Source organism: Acomys russatus, chromosome 7, assembly GCF_903995435.1.
Source record: "Acomys russatus chromosome 7, mAcoRus1.1, whole genome shotgun sequence".
In the NCBI taxonomy this organism is placed as follows: domain Eukaryota; kingdom Metazoa; phylum Chordata; class Mammalia; order Rodentia; family Muridae; genus Acomys; species Acomys russatus.
Genome location: NC_067143.1, coordinates 19,132,015 through 19,149,383, shown reverse-complemented (window position 1 = coordinate 19,149,383; position 17,369 = coordinate 19,132,015). Strand labels below are relative to the sequence as shown.

Below are 17,369 nucleotides of genomic sequence, written 5' to 3'. Positions count from 1 at the left end.
CATCACCCCCTTTATCCAGCCATGACATTGTTACTTCAGGGGCTCCCTTCTTATACTACAAATGTGGAATGCTCAGTTGAGAAGGATGTTGGGGATGTGGGGTCTTGTGGGAGGACACTAGTGAAGGAATGTCTGGGTGAAGAACCTGCACTGTACTACCTAGGGGCCAGCCAGTGAGGAGGGCAAAGCAGTGTAGGGTATGGCTAGGCCAATCTCTGGGATAGGTGGCAAGCCTGAAAAGGCTGTGGGAAAAGGGCATGGAGGGTAGGCATCTGCCATAGTTTCTCCAAAGAGGGACCTTCCCGGTAAGGTGGGTCATCTGGGTGTGCCAGCATCTGGGTGTGCCAGCATCTGGGTGGTTAGGAACTAGTGCCCAAACAGGCTTTTCTGGTTTCCAGAGCAGATGGGAGAAAGCCTTTGCTCTTCACTTTACTTTTGTCCTCCACTCTAGCAGGTTCCAGAGGGATTGGCCCTCTGTGGCTAGGTCACTAGAAGCAATGGCTGGCAGAACTGGACTCACCACTTCCCAGGCAGAAATCCCTCCTTCCTCTTGGATTTGGAAGGCGTGTGGGATCTTAGGTTGGCTTGCCAGGGATACTAAAGGGCAGAAGCTCTTAAGGCTGAAACAGGGAAGGGAGCCCAGTAAGTGGGGAGCACAGGGTGCATGCCCTTCAGCGGTGAGCTTTGCACTTGCTATGGAGGTCACCAAGGCCTAGCCAAACACCCTGCTCTTTGTAGAGCGGAGATGTGCACAGCGGGAAGGTTCTGATCATGGATTTCGGGCTGCTGCCATTGCATATCACCAGAGTGCTAGAGAGTATCATTCTGAGGCACCATGACAACTTCCAGCATAGGTGAGGCAGGACTCTGACTGCCACCAACTGGTTGGCCCTTGGGCTCTCGGGAACACAGAGAATCAGAGCCACGTGGGGGCGCTCTACTGGGATGTTGTCCCGGTGAAGAGGCAGTGAGCGACCCGAGCAGTGGGACATAGCGGGACCTCCTTTCAGGAAGTAGTGGCAGTTGGAAGCTTAAGTAGACAGGCGGGCGTCAGGGAGGACCAATTATTTGCAAGCAATTTTCGCAAACCTCTTTCCCTGGGAGTTCCCTCCGGAGATTATGAGAACACCAGTCACAAACTGAAAAGGAATCTCTCACCATCTGCAAGTAGGGGGCGCCCCCTCCCCCGCCCCCCAGGGACGGGTGGGCGGCTCACCACCTTCTGCCAGCTCCGCCAGTGGCCACCTCCGCCTCGGGGAGGGGAGGGGGCGCAGCGAGGACTCTCGCTGTCGGTTCCCCAGCTTTTCTAAGGATCCACACACAGTTATAATTAATTCAGCTCTGCTGCGGCACATTTTGTTCAGATCTCAGTAGAGATAATTTTGTGTTATGACTTGCTTATGGTTTGTTTTGTGAGTAGGCGTGTTTATTCCTCTCCTGCTGTGCAAAATAAGAGGGGGGAAAAACCCTAACTGGAGCGCACACTTGAGTGTACACACACACACACACACACACACACACAAACACACAAACACACGCCCCCACTCGGCACCAACAGGAAGTGTTTGGACTCGGAGGCAGAGAGGCTGGGCCGGGCTGGGTCCTGAGCACGAGGGGTGGGGCCCTAGGGCGGAGTGGAGTAAAGCGCTGCGTAGGGACATTTGGAAGGGTGGTGCATAACAGATCGCACCACGCAGAGCGGCCGCCACCCTGTTACCGGGTGGGGGCTCTGTGCACTCAAGGCTCACCCGGGTCTCAGAGGGGATGCGGATCCACGTCACATTCATGTAGCTGTGTAGAAGGTTCAGCTTGGCTTCTAGGGACAGGATGAGGCTGACAAAAGAACACAGTGTGTAAAGCTCTGGAGGTGTCACGAGCTAAGTAGCCTGCGCGCGCAACCCTCACTCTCCCTTTAATTCCCCAACCCCCAACAGGAGACCCGCCACCACTCTCCCGTGGGGAGCTGGGGGAGGGACTGGACTGCGGGGCAGGTCTTACTGGGCTAGTCGGGCATTGTCGTTGTCGTCTTTCCCCCACTCCCAGTCCTTTCCCGGGTCCACCGCAAAGTGCAGAGGCAACAGCTTGTGCTCCGAATCCGTTAGAGGGATCACAGCTGAAACAGAAGAAAAAGAGAGAGAGAGGTATAGTGGCAGGCAGCTCCCAGGCCTGCAAGGAGGTTGGGAGCCCCAGCAGAGCGCTGAGCTCAGAGGTCTGGAAGAGAAATTCAAGGCTAGCTCTCCCGGTGACAGAAAGTAGACACAACTTGCATACAGGAGTGTTAAGGCCATAAGATTTCAAAATCCACCGCATTTACAAGTTCCCGATCTGCTCACACGGAGCCCACCTACTGCAGAACACAGAAGCAGGCTCTCACACACAAAGCATCTGGTGAAGCCCACAAAGGGCAGTGCTAGTCTAAGGCCCCTTTAAAAGGGGAGTGGAGAGGCTCCAGAGGGCGCCCTCTGTGGAGGTGGGGATCAGGCCTGCTATTTCTCAGAAGAGTTCATGCACCACCAAGCATCAGGCCAGAAGCACACCAGCTTCAGAGGTCAGAGCAGGTGGGGCAGGTCTACTGGGCTCTGCTAAGAGTTCCTTAGGGGGTCACTGCTTCCCAGCAAATAGGATCTTTAATGTCACATCTGCCTTCTCTTAAGAGTGTTGCTGGGGATAATGAACAGGAAGAAGTTGGGACATGGTTTCCAAATTCCACCTTCCAAATGAGTACCAGTCTCCTTTGTGCCACTCTATTTTGTGTTCCCACCCCTCTGGAGTCTCACCACAGCAGAGAAACCCAGCCCCAGCCCGGGGCCTCTGGCAGCTGCTTTGTTCCTTTGCTTGCCATAGCCCATGATTCATACTAGCAGTGCCATGGCAAGAACAAAAAAGGCAAACAAAACACAGAAAATCCAGGAGCCAAGCCGGCAACGTTTGAGAAATTGGATACGACTCAAGGCTGCCCTCTAGTGTTTCTAAAGAGATGGTGCGTGCAAACTGCTCCCTTCCTCTTCCCATCTACCTTCAGCAGATGAAAGGCACTTTTGCTAATTATCAACAGGCTCAGGGGGTTTCCTTGTATGTAGTCAGGGATGGAGCAGTGTAGACAGAGCATGATGGGGGAGGGGGTAGGGGCATCTCAGCTTCTTCTTTGATGTAGCCTCTCTTATCTGGCCTGAGCTCAGGAACAGGTCTCCCTTGGGCGATGCCCAGAAACTTGTCTTATAGGTCATCTTTACAAACACTGAGACTATAGCCTTGCTTCCCCCAGTGCCTGGGGCAGCAGAGGTGATCCTCATCAACACTGGGTCTAGGACTCACTAGAGCGGTGTCTCCTAGGGTACTGCACACAGAGGCCCAACCCAAGGGGCCAATCAGGCTGGAGGACTACACTGTCAAAATGCATCCCTGTGGCTCTTGGAATCAAGGTGTTTTTTGAAAAGATCCCTCTGGACAACAGCTCCTGTGGGTATATCGGGCATTCGGGGTCTGGCTGCCTACCCCTTCACAGGGCAGAGCTGGCTGGAGAAACAGGTCAGCTGTGACATCACTTTGCATCCTCTTAGTATGGGGTCAGGGCAGGGGTGGTGATGGCTTGCATAGCTAACTGCATAGGCTGTGAGTAAAGCAATGTGGTGAGTTCTGGGGAATATGGGCAGGCTTAGGGGGATTCTCCCTCTCTGCTCATGTCTCCTGTGAAGATGGGGGATGTGAAGAGAAGATGATGGGGACAGGTTTTTGAACCCCACTTGGAGAAGAGTTGCCTCCCAATCCCCTGCTACAGGCTTTGTTTACTTGGGAGCCCAATCTATATGTTGTTAACCACTATGGTTTTGTTTTGTTTCTGATAAATTACCCAAACTGGGGTGTCCTACCTTTCTTACCCTCTTGTTACAGAGTGCCTGCGGAGTCTTACTCTCCGTAGGTGGGCTGGACTTGGTTCCTGGCCTGTCCACTCTGAGAAGACAGTTGGACTACACCTGAAGATTCTAGTGCTAGCTACCTAGAAAGAGCCCAACAGTCTGCCAACTCAGATCTTGGAGTGAAGGATAGGTCCTGACTGAGGGCTGGAGACAGACGGCTCATACCTAATCTTTAGAGTGCATGTGGCTGCCTGTTTGAGGGCTGAGGGAAGGGACATCCGGGGACACCTCAAAAACAAGTCCTCCCCAATGAGCATCAATTGCCTTTCATGTTTGTCCCATGGTACACAGAAAATTCTCTATTGACCATCAGGCAGGCAAATGATGGCATGGCAGGGCACCCCCTGGTGGCAAATGTCAATAATAGCAAACGCTTTCAAAACAGGCCTGAGAACGTTTATTCTTTGATTTGCTTTGGAAAGAGCTACCTCTTACTTTTAGCCTGTAAGCCTACTGACAGTATCTCCAACTAGCCCATGAAGATTTGGAACATTCACATTGTGGAACCCAGCGGCTATTTCTGCTTGACATGTTTGCCATTACAATGATAAAGCTGCAGATTCTCAGCTTGTCTTTTAGCCTGCTCCTGAACTCAAGGCACAGCCAGTCTAAGTGACTCAAGTTCTAAGAAAAGAAAGCTGCCTCTAAAGAAAGACGGAGACAACTAGGAGGGGTTGACTCGGAAGAACTTATCTAAAAGTGTTACACTCATGAAAAAAAAAAAAGAATGCAAGCTAGTGAAGTTATGACGACTCTTCCTCCAGGAAAGAGAGGAAGAGAAGGAGGAAACAGACCAGCTCTTATAGGCTCCTTTCTATAGGACTGAGCATGGTGTGCACAGAAAGGATGGGTGAGGGGCTGGAGGAATGGCTCAGTTGGTAAACTCCCTGTCTCGCAAACATGACGTTCAAAACCCAGCACCTATGAAAGGCTGAGTGCAAAAATACTTGCCTATAATCCCAGGGCCGGGGAGATGGAGTCAGGAGGGCCTAGGTCTTGCTGGACAGCCAACTGAGGTAAACCAGCAAGCTTCACGTTCAGCAATAGACCATGTCTCAAAAGGAAAATAGGGTACAGAGTGATTGAGGAAGACACAATGTGGGAAAGATTAAGCTTTGTCACAGGTGAAAGCAGTCTTGGCGGGCTTTATCCTTGGGACACCCCATGAATACCTTGTGACAGACTGAGTGGAGCCATCCTGGGCCCGGAATTCAGGAAACAGACCTGGAAACCACACCTGGGCTATTGTTTTTCTAATTGACCCTCAACCGGAAAAGGAGACTGCCCTTCCCACGTGACTCAGGCAGGTAGAGAGGAGAGAACAATGGGTTCAGACCTGGCTGGAGTGCGTGGGAAACAGTGTACAGGCTGGACCAGCACACGGGCTAGAGAGACACCTAAAGACCTGTCCCGTGGAACAGTTACCGGAAGGTTCACTCTTTTGTCCCTTTACCCTTTTTTCCTTCTTGTGTAAGCTAGTTGGGTTGTATAATAAAGTTTAATTATTAAAAAACAGAGCCAACAACACAATGTTGACCTTTGGTTACCATAAGCCTGAGCGCATGTGTGCACCCTCCACCTCCTTATCCTCACGTAAGATAGACAAAAATTTTCTGAACATGTTCTCTGCAGAGTTCAGGTCAACAAACACAAGGCCCTCTTAGGACAGTGTTTGATGTTAACCTGCTTGAGCAGGTATCTTATTCAAGCCTTGTGTCTCTTCTCCCAGGAGGAGCTGACCTCTTTTGTGTGTCCTGATAGAATTCAACATGCACACTAAAGTAAAGGAAAAAAAGTGTGCTTGTTTCCAGGAATGGAGTGATTTCCTCAGTCTCTCCTGTCTTAGAAAATGACTGGCTTTCAGGAAAAAACCAAAGCAACAACAGCAAAAGAAACCTATGAAGAAGAAGAGACACCAACACTCTAATGTGATGACAAGACCCTAACACAGGTGTGCAGGCATGGAGCTGCTCTCTTTTGTTTCAGAAAGCCTTTATGTCTCCTGCATGCTGTGAAGATCTTTAGTAGCCATAGAATTTGAGTCTGGCAGTTTTTCTTTTAGTCTTTAGAGACACCTCTCCGTTATCTTTCGCCTCACCAGTTTCACGGAAGTCATGCTACTAGAGACAACGATAAAGGGGCTAAAAAGACACAGCACCACTACATGTAGGCACGCTTCTCACAGGCTTCACAGTGTTAAAGCAAGTGAGCCCCCCCCCCTTATCTGCATCCCAAGACCTGCAGTGGGTACCTGAAACTGTAGGAGGTACCAACTTAGACACAACCAAGGTGTCGCAAGTATTGGGCATTGAATGTAAGATAACTGGCTGATGTTATAGACTGAGAGAAAAGATGGATACCATGTAGAGTTTGTTATCTAATTTTAGAAGAAATTAAGTACCAAAGAGAAAAGCTAGAAATAAACCAATAACAACAGCAAAAACAAAACAAAACAAAAAACCAAAAACAAAACAAAACAACAACAAAAAACCAACAAAAAACAAAAACAACCCACAACGAACTACAACTGAGATGAAGAACAGCTTTGAGAGACTCACAGCCAAGTCAAGAATCTGTGAGCATCAAGGTGGACCAGTCGGCATCAGCCAAGCTGAAACACAAAGTAGGAATGGTTGAGTGGGAGGAAGAAGACCCAAGAGCTGTAGGTCGGCAACAACCAACTTAAGATCTGGGTCAGTGTTGCTCCAGAGAAATGAGCGAGAGCCAGAGCTAAACATTAAAGACACATATACACAAAGCAAACAACCAAACCCACTGCAGATCAGGGAATCTATGAGAACAGTACTGGGGAAACTTACAGCTGCAATGCAACAACAAAAACACCCCTCCCCGCAGCATAGTAAAACCCGTAAAAGCAAAGGCAAGAAGAAAAGCAAGCTAGATACAGAGCAATGAGGACAAGAATGAGCACACCCCACGAGCAGTGTATGCAGATAAAGCCAAAAATAAAGAAAGAAAAACTGCTAATCCTGCCTTTAGCAAAGAGCTCTGAGACACAAAGGTGACTCAAAGGCATTCTCAGATCCAAAGGAGCCAGCTTGCTGCTTGCTGAGCACACTGAGGAGTGTCAAAATCTCGAAAGAAGAAGGAAGGTAACAGCAGTAGTGACTTGAATTTACCTAGTGCGATGGAAATGGGATAAGTGAGGTTATCTCTTGACATAACCAAATCTCTGCAGCCAAAAGAGCAGTGTTGTGTCTTGTCCACAGTGTGGGAGAGTAAAGTGTGGTGTAAGAGTGAGAGGATTCGGGGGTACCATTTCCCCAAAACTCAGGAAGTAGACAATATCACTTGAAAATAGAATCTCCTTAAAGACTTTATCTGTGAACCCTGGATGAACTGCTAATAACTAAATATTAGTAGGTAAATAACCTGGTCAAATAGAGTCGCCAAGTACCACGATTAATCCAAAATAAGACAACAGAAGAAAAACAAAAGGACAGATAGAGCAAAGAGAAAAGGGTAGCAAGGATGGTGGGTTTTCCCTCATCTGTGTTCATGCAATTAAGTGAAAACAGTTAACACTGTCAAAAGACAACATTGTTAGATTGGGATTAGAGCAAAGAAAATCTCAAGCCTGTACTACGTACAATAATTCTGTCATGAATCTAGAGACATAGGTGGTTTTAAAAGACATGTTCTAATACAAAGAGCTAGGGGGAGCCACCCAACATCAAACAAAGAAGAGTTCAGAAAAATGGTTACAAAGGACCATGACATAACAACAAATGGACGAGTTCTCCAAACAGACATATACAAATATCTAAATTGTTTCCAAGTGCACACAGAAATGCACCAGCCACCTTACCTACATCTCATGGGCCCAGTGGGTGCCTGAATAATGGTGCTCACCCTCTCACATACTGCATTTTTTTCCTATTATGAGCATACCAATGATGGAGTTTAATTTGTAAGTTAGTCACAGTAAGAAACTCACAGAAATAAGTAATGAAATAGAACAGTGTAAAATACACCGAAATAAAAGCCATGTGACTGTGGTCTTAATGTTGCTTTCTGAAAATTTCCATTTCATATTTTCAGACTATAGCTGAATTCAGGTAACGGGAAGAACAGAAAGTGAGCTAGGGATGGGGGGAGTGTTTTCACTGGACACTTGGCCACCCTTGTCTTAGCTGATAGACTAGTGGTTTATGCCCTACCCCAAGTCCCACTGCCCAGAGCACAACATAAGCCTGGAGCAACCTCAATAGCCTCCACCTCTGTGGAGTGAACTGGTTGTGGGCTTAGAAAGCTAGGAGAATGGAAGTGTGTCCAGGGGCCAGCCTGTCCTTCAAGCCCAGCCCGTCCTCTCCTGAGTTACACAGCAGGTGCAGGCGTCCAGATCCCTCACCAGGCTTCCTGGAAGGTCCACGCAGTTGCTCTCTGCAGAGCCTAGTTGCTGCATCACAAGTGTCTCGTAGATAGAACACTTAGCCAGCATCATCCAACTGAGGCACGCACCGAGGCAGGTACAAGTGGTACCGCCTACTTCTACATAAGCCAGGAGCTCAGGACTGTCCGCTCCCTTCACGTGAGGGCATTGTCAGCAGTGCTGGGCCGTTCGTTTCTGCATGGTTTCTGGTGCCACTAGCTTGAGCTATTGTGACACAATACCATAGACTGGGTAGCCTGTGAGCAACTGAAATTTTTTTTTTCCCTCTCAGTCCTGGAGGCTAGAAATCCAAGGTGAAGGTGCAGGCAGACTCAGTGTTTCTCAAGGGCTTGCTCCAGGTATGGAACCCAGCATAGAACCCTGAGGCCATTAAGTTTGCCCATAGTCCCATGCCTCCTTTCAATCATTTGTGAAGTCTGTGGGCCAAGAGTCAAGTGTGCCAAAACATGATAGCCTGGGCTACAAACTAAATGTCTTGGTGCCCTCACCCTGCCTCCTCTTCCTTCATTAGGCGGTGGCGGAGTGTGTGTGTGTGTGTGTGTGTGTGTGTGTGTGTGTGTGTGTGTGTATGTATGTGTGTGTGTGTGGGAGAGGTATGGAAACTACAGACAAAGTTCTCTTTAAAATATAATTTATTTACTTTATGTGCGTTGGTGCTTTGCCTGCATGTATGTCTGTGTTAGGCTTTCAGATATTGGAGTTACAGACAATTGTAACTGACTGCCATGTGGGAGCTGGGAATTGAACCCAGGTCCTCTGGAAGAGAAGTCAGTGCTCTTAACTGCTGAGCCATCTCTCCAGCCCTAGAGAAACTTCTTAATGAGTGTACACAGCCATGTCAAAGACCAATGCCTCAGACCCATGGGAAATTAGCAAAACCATTCTTGGGTCAGAATGATTACACCTTCCTCTGGTCCAAGTACGACTCTTGTACAAATGATGGGTCAGTGTGTGCAGGTACTAATGTCGATGAATTACTGACGAGTGTGTGCAAAATCTAGCAACTGCAGCTTCCTCCTCCCCGATGTTTACAGCCTGAGACTGCTGGCCTACAGACACCTATGGAGACTAGCTAACTGCCCCAACCCATGCTGTACATAACAATCACACCGAGATTTCATTTGTAGTGCAGTCTGTGCGGCTTCATTAAAGTGCATAGGCCTAACCTGGTCCCAGCTTTTCTGTATATATGCCTGTCATTTCTTAAGTGTCTGTCTTTTCCTTGCTGTCCCTACTTGGATCAAGTTGCCAAGCCATGCAGGACATGGTGCTGGTGTGCCCTGCAGACTCTGTGCTGCTCAGTGCACATGCTCTGGGCTCCAAAGAAGAACAGCAGAGGAGAGTGGTCTCCTGAGGTCCAGCAGCCTGCTACCTCCTCCTAAGACTCTATGGCAACTGGGAAACTAAGAATGAAAGAAAGGGGCACTAAGTGCAGGGACAGTACTGGTATCATGTTTTAGGTACATCTGGCTCCTAAAGCCTCTTTGCCATCATGGACCCTTGTCTCACAAAATTGCTCATATGTACTTGCTCCATTACTATACCCACACAGGCCAGTCTGATTGGTATACGATAAAGAAAAGAATCTGAGGCTGGGCTGTGGTGGTGCACACCTTTAATCCCAGCACTTGGGAGGCAGAGGCAGGTGGATCTCTTTGAGTTCGAGGCCAGCCTGGTCTACAGAGTGAGCTCCAGGACAGTCAAGGCTACACAGAGAAACCCTGTCTCAAAAAACAAAAAATAAAACAAAACAAAAAAGAAAAGAATCTGAGTAGATACCACTTTGGTATAGAATATTTCATTAATAAAACCATGCTATATATTTTATTTAAGCAAATATTTAATAATTCTCATATGTGAGGAGAGATATCTTCTGGAAAAGAGGTTGCCTTTGTTGATTGGTAACCACACCTGTAGAAAAAAAGCACAGGTTATTGTTAAATGTACTGGAAGCAACAGCATGTGGTGAGGGCTGGAAGTGTGGCTGGATTTCGGTCCCAGTATTGTGAAAAAAAAGTCCTAATTTATTTGGCCTGGGGAATACTAAAACACAGATTAATGTTTTTTTTTTCCTGTGGGTTACACATCAAATATAGCTGACAAGCTGCCTACGCATGTAGTGGCTCCCCCAGATCTCTGGGTGCCTCATTTTTATAAATATGTGTTGTGTTTAAGAGACAAGGTTGCCAGCTGCTCTTGGTGAAGTTCTTTTCTGGTTGTGTTGACTTTCTATTGCAATAAACAGATCATAACCCTGACCATCTGCAGGCCTCCTCCCTTAGTCTGAAGCGGCTCCTTGCTAACATTAGCTCCTCTCCTGGTCTCTGACCTGACCCCCCATTAAAGGGCCTCAGGACACTCCAGGTGTCTTGACTTTGGTGCCCGCATTCAGGAGGGATGTCTCAGCAATCACCTCACACTCTGCCCTGCAGTAAGCCTTGTGAGGTAATGCGGCCCCTGTTCCCCATCTCTAACATGGAAGACTCCTGTATCATCAGGTCCAAGTGCTGTGTGAATCCATCCAAGTGCTCCTAAGGTCCCTCCAGTGCTTGCACACCACCCACTTACTGGATAATTGCCTTTGTAGGCCAAGTCTCCCCTTTCAGAAGGCATAGCATCTGCTCCACTCATTTGCCACTACAATGCTATGTGACTGTGGCCATTCAGAGATGGGTTCCCATTCCTCACTTTCCTCCCATGTATAGTGGGGATGGAAGATGTCGAGGGCTAAGAAGTCACCTATGCAAAGAACTTAGAGCCTCATCTGTGCATGCAAAGTACATAAAACGAGATGTACCGGAGCCTGTGCACCCAGCCCTGTGTGGAGGAGCCTGCTGTCCTAGCCCAGAGCCAATGTGTGGGGACAGAGAATGCCTGCACCCTCTGTACTCAGTGCAGTTAAGATAGGGCGAGGGCCATCAATTGCAAACTCTGCTAAGGACACACCATCCATCTGTGATAGAGGCGCTCTGATATGCCAACATCAGGCATATGAGATGCCTGAGCACCTATACACTGCAGTGCACGTTAGCTTATCACACATCAGTGCTGTTTGGAAATGTGGCCTAGGTTGGTTGGCTTTTTGTCAACTTGGCTCAAACTAGGGTCGTCTGTGAAGAGGTTTCTCAGTTGGGACGATGTCCCAATCAGATTGGACCATAGATCAGCCTGTGGACACTGTCTTGATTGCCAATTGATGCGGGAGGCCTGGAGGTCCCAGTCCACAGACCATGCTATCCCTGGCAGGTTCCCGGGTGGTAAAAGAAGGCGAGCTAAGAAAGCCATGTCTCCAGTAATGCCAGTAAGCATTACATATTTGAACGAAGAATATATAGTTTTTGATCAGCTGTGGATGAAGACTGTTATGATTAACAAGAGACCAAGGCCCTGAAATGAATCCTTTGCTTTACTGGTATTGATGCTATTTAGTTGAGGCTTAAACATCAGCAGTGATTAATAAGACACCAGCATCATTAAGGTGAAATCTTCTGGAAGTATTTCTTCAGGGTCAGTACACAGAAGCTGTGGTCCAGAGTGGGCCAAGGCTGTATCGCAAGCTGGAAGCTGAACTTGGTAAGATTCTCCAGCCTTACTGATTTTTGTAACACAAAAAGTGCAGGACTGAAGGAGTTATGGAAAACAGCCAAGGCTGGTAACAATGTGGTCAGATCAGAGTCTCTGAAGAGATGCTGGTAGAGGCCATGAGTGAAGATACAGACCAATTGCAATGGAGACACCAGCGTATTAGAGATGCCAGGACTATGGTGTGGCCACCAAGGGCAGCAGCAGGTGTGGAATGGAGCTGGCCTGCGTCTATGAGACAAGCTGTGTGAACTGTGGATGGTAGTGATGTGTTTTGTGTCAAATTGATGCAGGCTAGGATAATCTGTGAAGAGGGAAACTCAGTTGAGAAAATGCCCCTATCAGATTTGCATGTAGGCAAGGTTATAGGATTGTGACTTATGTGGGAGGGCCCAACTCATGGGTGGTGGTACCACCCCTGCCATGTGTTCCCGGAAGGCATATGAAAAGCAAGCTGAGAAGGCCATGGAAAGCAAGCCAGTAAGCAGCACTCCTCCATGGTCTTTGCTTCAGTTCCTGCCTCTAGGTTCCTGCCCTGAGTTTCTGTCCTAACTTCCTTCTGTGATGGAGAGTTGTAAGATGAATCAAAGCACAACCCCCCACCCCAGTTGCTTGCTTTTGGCTATGGTATTTATGACAGCAATAGCAAACTCAACTAGGACATGGCCCCTTGGGGGGTTGAAGGCTTCAACTCCAGGGTGGTGTTTTAGGAGGAGGTAGATTTTGAGGGAGATGGTGGGGCTTGAAGAAGTGGCCCTATTTGAATCAAAACTCAAAATCTCAAGTATGGTTTCTACTGAGTGTGCCTCTTCATAGTTGTAGTTGAAAAGTCTGAGTGTGAGTTGGGCTTGTGGGTGATGATTTCCAAAGTTTCTTCTGAGTCCCGTGTTCAGCAAAATGCATGACTCCTTTGCTTCTCTTGTCAACTGATGTGTGTTTTCATAAATCAGTCATTTGCTCTGAGGCCATAATGAAACACCCTGTGCTAGGCTCTGAGACAGTTCCCCTTGGGGTCTATTTGAAGATGACAGGGGTGGAGCTTTACCTGTGGGTACAGCAGTCTGCTTCCTGTAGATTGCTGAAGAACTAGGCTATCATGAGGCCAGAGGACCAGCATATACTCCCTTGGAGAAAGTAGGTGGCCATCTTTTTGTTTGTTTGTTTGTTTGTTTTGAGACATAGTTTCTCTGTGTAGCATTGGCTATCCTGGACTCACTTTGTAGACCAGGCGGCCTTGAATTTACAGTGATCCGCCTGCCTCTGTCTCCCTAAGTGCTGGGACTAAAGGTGTGCACCACCATGCCTGGCTAGTGGCCATCATTTATGTGAGCTGTTAAGATAATGTGTGTTCTATTTACAAGGCCCTAAAAGAATTGGCAAAGGCTTTCTCACTTGTCCTGGCTGTAGCTGACATGTACTACCAGCTACAGTGTTTGTCTCAACTCTTCTTTCTTCTCTGTCACATGCCTGGCCTGGGGGAGATACGGGGAATTCCTGAACATAGAGATGGCTGGAGGTGGCAGCAGCGGCTAGAAGGGGCAGAGCCCTCTTTCAGAAGACTGAGCATAGGGAAGGTCCTTGGATGAGGAAGTGAAGAAAGGCTGTGTGCACTGTTAACCACCAGGGGCTTGGATGCATGCAGTCAGCCTGCTAAGGGAAAGGAAGAGGGGGTGAGGAGAATGTAGGGAATGTGGGGCCTCCACTTATAGCTGAGAACACATTTTATTCTGTTTTGAGGCTCCTGGGGTGTTCACAGATTAAAGAGGTCTGCTGTTACTACATTTAGTAGCTTCTGTCATAGGATGCCATAGGGTTTGGGTCTTTGAGAACCTGCTAAATATCATTTAAAAAAGTATGCCTTCTGCTGTAACAGGTGGCAGAAGCAGGTGGTGACTGGGGTACGAGGGAACACACATATTGAGTAGGTGACAAACCATCATAATACAATGTATACTGGCCAAGGAAGTTACTGTTGTGAATCAAGCCAGAAACCTCTGGATAAACTAGGGCCCAGAAATTCCTCTTTCAAAAAGGCCTCTCAATACTCCATGAGTTTGAAATAGCTCTTCCCATCTAGAGGCTCCACCTTCTTTATCCTTAACCCTCCAGAGGCATGCCTACAAGACTCAGGAGACCTTTCCTACAAAGGCTTGGCCAGAAAGGCACATCCCTACCTGTAAAGCTGCTGGGCTCCCCTTGGAGACCTGGGCAGTACAATACTAGTGTGGTGGTTTGAATAAAATGGCTCCCATAGGTCCACAGGGAGTGGCATTATTAGGAGGTGTGGCCTTTTTGGAGTAGGCATGGCTTTGTTGGAGGAAGTGCATCACTAGAGGGTGCACTTTGAGGTCTCAGAACCTCAAACCAGACCTAATGGCTCACTCCCTTCCTGTTGCCTGAGGATCCAGGTGTAGAACTCTCAGCTACCTCTCCAGCACCACACTTCCTGCCATGATGATAATTGACCAAACCTGTGAACTGTAAGCCAGCTCCAATGAAACCTTTATAAGAGTTGCTGTGGGGAGGCAGAGGCAAGTGGATCTCTGTGAGTTTGAGGCCAGCCTGGTCTACAAAATGAGTCCAGAGAAACCCTGTCTTGAAAAACAAAACAAAACAAACAAACAAAACAAAAACAAAAAACAAAACAAAACAAAAAAAAAGAGAGTTGCTGTGGTCATGGTGTCTCTTCACAGCAATAGAAACCCTAAGAAAGAAAACTTCATCCACCCCCAGGGCCCTCTTGGTGCTGAGAATAGTTCTAGTACAACCATACACACTTCTTGGGCAGGTGGCACAAGGCTTCGTGTCTTTTATACTCAGGGTTTGATCATTTAGATGTGCTGAATATCAGCCCAGCCTCACTGAACTGCACAGGAGCAATGAAACACCTTCTTATAGAATGAGAAACACTATAGAACCTGCTCACCACGCAGGCAAGGAAAGCTTCTATCAAGAGGGGAAGAGGGCCAGGCGGTGGTTGCACATGCCTTTAATCCCAGCACTCTGAAGGCAGAGGCAGACAGATCTCTGTGAGTTTGAGGCCAGCCTGGACTACAGAGTGAGTTCCAGGACAGCCAGAGCTGTTACACAGAGAAACCCTGTCTCAAAAAACCACCACCAACACCACCACCACCAACAACACAAGAGGGGAAGAGGTCTTGTGGCCATCCTACTACCCTTCTGCCTCCAGCTGTGATGACATGTGCTGGGTCTCCCTGTGGCATATTCAGGATCCCACCTGTCTCGAATCTTCAGTCCTAGGTGGGTGAACACAGTGAGAGATGTGAGGGTGGTAGAGAGTCCCAAGCACATTCTCCACCCTGGCCTTCTCCTGAGGTCTGAAAACCACCAGAGTGAGTTTCTTCCGTGAAGGCTGTCAAGGCATTTACCATAGCCGTGTCATATTTATCAAGTCCTATAGCAAACAGATGTTGAAGAACTTATAAGCAGGAGTGAGGAGCCCTGCATTTATGCTCACTGGTGCTGCTGGCCGGCCAGGGTCCTGTAGTATGGTGAGCTGATGATGGGAGCTGTGTACACACAGCTATATCTCTTCCTACATTGGTCTTGTGTTGGCAGGGCAGCTCAGTGAGCAGAGCTGCAGGTGGTGTACCTTCTCTGCAGCAGCCCTTCATTGTGTTAAGACTTGAATGGGAAGCTACAGTGACCTCGAAACTCTGACTGGTCCTCACTGGGCGGTGCTTGTCTAGTTACTTTTCTGGTGCAGTGATAAAGAACCTTGGAAAAGAAAGCGAGCAATTTCGCTGAATAGTTTAGAGCGTTAGAGTCCATGATGCAAAGGGACAGCTGAGAGCTCACGTCTTGATCTACAGCCGTGAGCACTGGGAATCACACACAGCTCTTGAAACCTTAAAGCCTAACCTCAGGGACACATGTCCTACAACAAATCCACACCTCTTAATCCTCCGCAAACAGTTCTACCAACTGAAGACCAAGTATTTGAACATATGAGCCACTGGGGAACTCCCGTTCAAAGCACCACGGTGCCTCCTGGCTTCCTTGGAAGCTCTTGCAGAAGCCACTTATAGTCTGTACAATGCTAGGTGCTACCAGGGGAGGGGGGATTGGAGCCGGCATTCACCCTCTGTGAGGACAGTCCCTCCAGAGGCACCAGGACCACTGTAGGTCTTTAGAGAAAGAAAGTCAGGAGGTAGTTGGTGGCTTCATAGTTTTGCAAACTTTTGGCTGAACTCAACTACTCTTTCCTTCTTCCTTCCTTCCTCCCTCCCTCCCTTCCTTCTTCTTTTGAGCTATGGTTTCTGTGTAACAGCTCTGGCTGTCCTGGGCTGGCTTTGTAGACCAGGCTGGACTCGAACTCACAGAGATCCACCTGCCTCTGTCTCTTGAGTGCTGGGATTAAAGGCGTGAGCCACCACTGCCTGGCCTGAACTCAACTACTCTTACTTGCTTAAGAAACTGTCTCATTGAAATCCATGGCTACTTCAATGACACCACAGCCTGGGACTGAGACAGCAGAGGTGTACCTGTCTTCACACGCTGAGATCTAAGTCTTCATCAGGGGCACATTCTTCTGACCTTCTCCCCTTGGCCTGGAAATGGCCACCTTCTCTGTGTCCTCACATGGTCTTGTGAACCCCACACTTCCTATTTTATTTTTTGAGGCAGATTCTGTATGTAGCCCTGGCTTCTCTGATTTGGCGTCCTCCTGATCAGTTCCCATGTGCTGGAATTACAGGTGTGTGTCATGACACTAGCAATTTCCTCTTTTTATGGAGGTGTACTGGATAAGGGGCCACTTGAGTTTTAATCTCATTAAAGACCTTGGCTGCAAATACAGTCACATTCTGATGTTGAGGATGTCAACATCTGAACTTCAGGAAACACTGCTTACCCCACAATCCCTGTACAATAAACAACAGTACCTCCATTTGGAGAGTCATCCATCTCTCCACTTCATAGGGACTCAGGATCTGGCCTGCATTCCCACCAGTGATTAGTTCCCACAGGATCCAGTGGCCTAGAGCATCCTGCCACATGATGAGGAAGTCGCCAGTATGCAGTCATCCTCAGGGGTCTGAGTCTCTCCAGACCATCATCACTGTCTCTGCTTGCCCATCATGCACCTCTGCAACTTGACTGTGCTCTCTGACAACACACAGGTACCTTTGGCAGCATCTTGGTTTTTGCTAAGACTCGATGATCCTGGATCTATGCCCCCATGTCCTACTCTAGACCTAACCACGTGCTTAGACAAGGGGGACCTAGAAACTGGACGCCCCAGGTGGAGGGCTGCATGCTTCTGGGCTGCAGGGCATTATAAAGGCAGACACTTCCGGTGCAGGTCACTATGAGCTGGGCTTTACTTCCTGTAAAGCTGTCCAGTTGGTGCCAGGGTATATACTGTGAGGGAAGAAGACAAGGACAAGCAAGCTGCCTGGCCTCAGGGATGGGGTGGGGATGATGACTCCAGGGAA

General features: G+C 48.3%; 2 protein-coding genes across 3 annotated transcripts in view; both read right to left on the bottom strand.

Moving 5' to 3' along the window:
- The window catches only part of Otud7a (OTU deubiquitinase 7A), a 168,039-nt gene that overhangs the window by 3,029 nt on the left and 147,641 nt on the right, over positions 1-17,369 (bottom strand). For both annotated transcript variants that reach the window (XM_051148665.1, XM_051148666.1), the window contains exons 11-12: positions 1,999-2,113; positions 1,749-1,833 (exon numbers count right to left, since the gene is read on the bottom strand). In XM_051148665.1, coding sequence (XP_051004622.1) covers positions 1,749-1,833; positions 1,999-2,113 — 200 coding nt within the window. The remainder of the gene's footprint in view (positions 1-1,748; positions 1,834-1,998; positions 2,114-17,369) is intronic.
- The window catches only part of Apba2 (amyloid beta precursor protein binding family A member 2), an 881,206-nt gene that overhangs the window by 855,479 nt on the left and 8,358 nt on the right, over positions 1-17,369 (bottom strand). The gene's annotated exons all lie outside the window — the stretch shown is intronic.